Source organism: Emys orbicularis, chromosome 1 (assembly GCF_028017835.1).
Source record: "Emys orbicularis isolate rEmyOrb1 chromosome 1, rEmyOrb1.hap1, whole genome shotgun sequence".
NCBI classification, from domain to species: domain Eukaryota; kingdom Metazoa; phylum Chordata; order Testudines; family Emydidae; genus Emys; species Emys orbicularis.
In genome coordinates this window covers 199,991,724-199,996,353 of record NC_088683.1, presented here as the reverse complement: position 1 = coordinate 199,996,353, position 4,630 = coordinate 199,991,724, and the positions used below count along the sequence as shown (strand labels likewise).

The 4,630-nt window shown below is 43.0% G+C and overlaps 1 protein-coding gene across 1 annotated transcript; it reads left to right on the top strand.

Annotated features, from left to right (window-relative positions):
- Positions 1-1,439: 1,439 nt before the first annotated feature.
- Positions 1,440-2,108, top strand: LOC135894844 (claudin-8-like). Its single transcript, XM_065422955.1, has one exon. It carries the CDS (start codon positions 1,440-1,442, stop codon positions 2,106-2,108), a length of 669 nt encoding a protein of 222 aa, XP_065279027.1.
- Positions 2,109-4,630: the final 2,522 nt, after the last annotated feature.

The window sequence follows — 4,630 nt, the reverse complement described above, 5'->3', positions numbered from 1 at the left end:
AAGCACCTTTGGCTGTAACTAAATTTAAAAATAAATATAAAAATCAAGGAATGCATTTGACCTTTCACACATATATAAAGCTGACAACTCAACAATTATTACAGATAGCTCTTAGACAGTACTTTATGGGCCAGATCCTCAGTTGGTGTGCATTGGCATAGTTCCACTGCCTTCCGTGGATGTACACTAACCTAAAACCAGCTGAGGATCTGGCCATGTATATCAAAGAGCTGAACTAACAGAAACTAATTAATCTCCATAAGACCCAAGTGTAGCTATGTATTATCAACTCCAGTCCGGGATGGGAAAATGAAAGAGTGAGAGAGGTTAAACCCCATGCCCAAGGCAAATCAGACCACTGGCTCAGGAGACCTGGCTCGTAGTCCTCTGAGCAGTCCATGTTATATATTGTAGGAGGTATCCATAGCCACTAATCCATCATGTAAGTGTTGTCCACTTAGAGAATAGGCAAACACTATAATATGAATGAATGAATTAATTAGTGCCTCGTTATTTTGTTGGAGAGCTTTTCTTCCCTGCTAGTGTCCACTAGAAGAAGTTATTGTAACAGAATACACTCACCTGCTAATAGGAAGTTACAGAGAGGTTATTTCCTGTCACTGGCCTTTCCTTCTAGAAAGAAATGAAAAAGCGACGAAATGATGCCAGCTGCTTGTTTTGGTGTCCTTATAAATTATGCATCTGTTTAGGTAAAGCTTTGATGTTGACTACAGTACTTGACTTACTGTACATAATTCTATGATAATACTTTTACATTGATCAAAACCAGGAGTCACTGTTAAAGGACTACAGTAAGTGCCTGCTAGTTGTTGTTTTTTTTTTTAAAAAAAAAATCAGATGTTTTTCATCAAGGGGAGAGCAAAAAGCATGTAAGCCCCACCTTAAATGCAATTTCTATGATGAAAGCTAAAATAATTGTACTGATCTAAGTTATGCAATATTTTACATGACAGAAATTAAGTCCTGCGCTAACACCTCATGTTCTACGTTTCAACACAGATGCAGTTTTGCTGTGGAATAATTAACCTTGTAATTAGCTTTCTATAATGGGGACCCTGACACACACTTAATTATAGCATCACTAAGGAGCAATGAAGTCAAGTATGATAGTCCTAGATACACCCTATCTAGCCTCTCATTGGCTGGAAAGCTGTTGGGCCTGATTGTGAAGTGCTCTAGTCAGAGGTCTTTCAAATATCAAAGCAGATAAATAGCAGGTCCTTCTACTCAGCCAGCAATGGACTGCTGCCTATTGAACTTCAGAAATACAAATTGAAACTGCTCCAAAGTCACTTTGGCACACAAGCAAACTATTACAGGAAAGATTCTTTCTTGCTTTCGATTTTATCTCCCAGAAACCCTGCTTTGGAAACACGTTCCTGTGGACTATTTTTTGGTGCACCTGTCTCAGAAGAAATATGGCTTGTTGGGCACTGCAAATCACAGGACTAATACTTGGAGGCATCGGCATGATTGGGACTTTTGCAATCACTGCCATGCCTCAGTGGAGAGTGTCTGCTTTCATTGAAGGTAACATTGTGGTGTTTGAGAACATCTGGGAAGGACTATGGATGAATTGTGTCTATCAAGTCAACATCAAGATGCAGTGTAAATTCTATGACACCGTACTAGCACTCCCACCTATTTTAGAAGTATCCAGAGGACTGATGTGTTTTGCTGTGATGCTGTCCGTTATTGCCTTTCTGACAGCCATTACTGGCATGAAGTGCACTGTGTGTGTTGGGGATAACAAGCAAGTCAGGAGTAACATTCTGCTGGCAGCTGGGATCATTTTTATCCTAACTGGGATTCTAATTTTGATACCTGTGTCTTGGACTGCAAGCAACATTATTGGAGACTTCTATAATCCAGCAGTTCACGCAGGATTGAAACGAGACCTGGGAGCTGCCCTCTACTTAGGCTGGTTGAGCTCAGCATTTCTCATGATTGGAGGAGCAATATTTTGTAGCTTTTATAGCTGTGCTGATAAACCCAGAACATGGAGGTATTCATCACATTCCTGCCATAGACCGCACAAGTTTGAGCATGTGGAAATGAAATCCACAACCAAGCACGCTTATGTCTAGCTGTTTTGTGATCTGTTTAGCATTTTGATTTGTACTGATGGACATTAATACCTACTTTGAATTGTAAGTGGCTAAAGTAGGAACTGTTTGGTTCATTTGTAATTCACTATTATCTATCTATTGTGACAAAGTTCCTCCTCTATCTTGGTGGGTCCTGCGCTTATTGGTGGATTTTCTTGCCTCAGAGATTCACCATGTGGGTTGGGGAACAGCCCAGAGACCTTCCCCTCTGGAAGAACCCACAGACCAGGTCAATTGGGAGGTTTGGGGGGAACCCGGGCCTGCCCTCTACTCCGGGTTCCAGCCCAGGGCCCTGTGGACTGCAGCTGTCTATAGTGCCTCCTGTAACAGCTGCATGACAGCTACAACTCCCTGGGCTACTTCCCCCTGGCCTCCTCGAAACACCTTCCTTATTCTCATCACAGGACCTTCCTCCTGGTGTCTAACAACGCTTGTGCTCCTCAGTCCTCCAGCAGCAGCACACCCTCTCACTCTCAGCTCCTTGCACCTCTTGCTCCCAGCTCCTCACACTCACACCACAAACTGAAGTGAGCTCCTTTTAAAACCCAGGTGCCCTGATTAGCCTGCCTTAATTGATTCTAGCAGCTTCTTATTTATTGGCTCCAGGTGTCCTAATTAGCCTGCCTGCCTTAACTGGTTCTAGCAGGTTCCTGATTACTCTAGTGCAGCCCCTTCTCTGGTCACTCAGGGAACAGAAAACTACTCATCCAGTGACCAGTATATTTGCCCTCTACCAGACTCCTGTACCCCACTGGTCTCGGTCTGTCACACTATCTATTATTCAGCTTGGAAGGACTAGACTTTTGTCAGTAAATGTCCATTTCACCACACACGAAACCGATGAAAAGAATATTTCCATCAGTAATAATCAAAATTTGCAGATAGGCAAAGAAAGAAAAATGCGACTTGAGAATATATTAGAGTTTGATTTGAAGAGATTTGCTTTGTATGTTTTGACATATGATATTGACAATTTGTGTTTTAATGGTTATAAAACTAACTTTTTGAACCCCCATGTCTACTGTCCTTAATTATTGTCTGACTCACTCTATTGTCCGACACCATCTTTGGTGCCTCCAAGCATGGCTGTGGACAGTCTATGTTCTGAGCAGAGAGGTCTTGAACAAGCAAATCTTACAAAAACAAGGAGTCTGGTGGCACCTTAAAGACTAACAGTTTTATTTGGGCATAAGCTTTCATGGCGACACCATCAGAGGACCCAACCACATCAGCCACACCATCAAGGGCTCGTTCACCTGCACATCCACTAATGTTATATATGCCATCATGTGCCAGCAATGCCCCTCTGCCATGTACATTGGCCAAACCGGACAGTCCCTCCGCAAAAGAATAAATGGACACAAATCGGACATCAGGAATGGTAACATACATAAGCCAGTAAGTGAACACTTCAATCTCCCTGGTCATTCTATTACAGATTTAAAGTCACTATCATTGAACAAAAAAACTTCAGAAACAGACTTCAGAGAAACAGCAGAACTAAAATTCATTTGCAAATTTAACACCATTAATCTGGGCTTGAATAGGGACTGGGAGTGGCTGGCTCATTACAGAAGCAGCTTTTCCTCTCCTGGAATTGACACCTCCTCATCTATTATTGGGAGTGGACTACATCCACCCTGATTGAATTGGCCCTGTCAACACTGGTTCTCCACTTGCGAAGTAACTCCCTGCTCTCCATGTGTCAGTATATAATGCCTGCATCTGTAACTTTCACTCTATGCATCTGAAGAAGTGAGGTTTTTACCCACGAAAGCTTATGCCCAAATAAATCTGTTAGTCTTTAAGGTGCCACCAGAATCCTTGTTGTTTTTATAGATACAGACTAACACAGCTACCCCCTGATACTTAAGCAAATCTTAGTCCCTCAGAACATTCTAGCATTGTTTACCTGGTGGGAAACCCAAGAGACTCTGCGTAGGGGTCCCCTTTGATCCTCCATCTACCACAAAAGTCACTCATTATGGATGCCTCTCTACTGGGCTGGGGAGTGCATCTGGACAACCATGTGGCTCAGGGCTCTTGGATTCTGCTGGAGTCCAAACTGTGCACCAGTCTCCTCAAACTTTATGCAGTGCCCAAAGCCCGCAAAAGATTTTTACCCTTCATCCATACCATGCATGTCAGAGTTATGACTATGGGGTTTACAACATAAACAGGGAAGAACAAGGTCCACCGCACTCTGCATGGAGGCGATCAAACTCTGGAATTGGTGCATCGGACATCAGATCACCCGGTTGGCTGTGCATCATCTGGGAGTAATGAACACATCTGCAGACTGCCTCAGCAGGAATTTCCACAAGAATAATGAATGGGAGCACCAATTCTCAGTGGTAAAGGATATTTTGCTCTGTTCAAAGTTTTGCCTTGATTGGAAGGATAGTAACTGCAGCATGGGGCCTAGAGTGTGGGGGAGGGGAAATGGATGATTCCTGGGGTTCTGGCGTGAATTGTGGATGACCTTTCTAAAAGACTTGTCT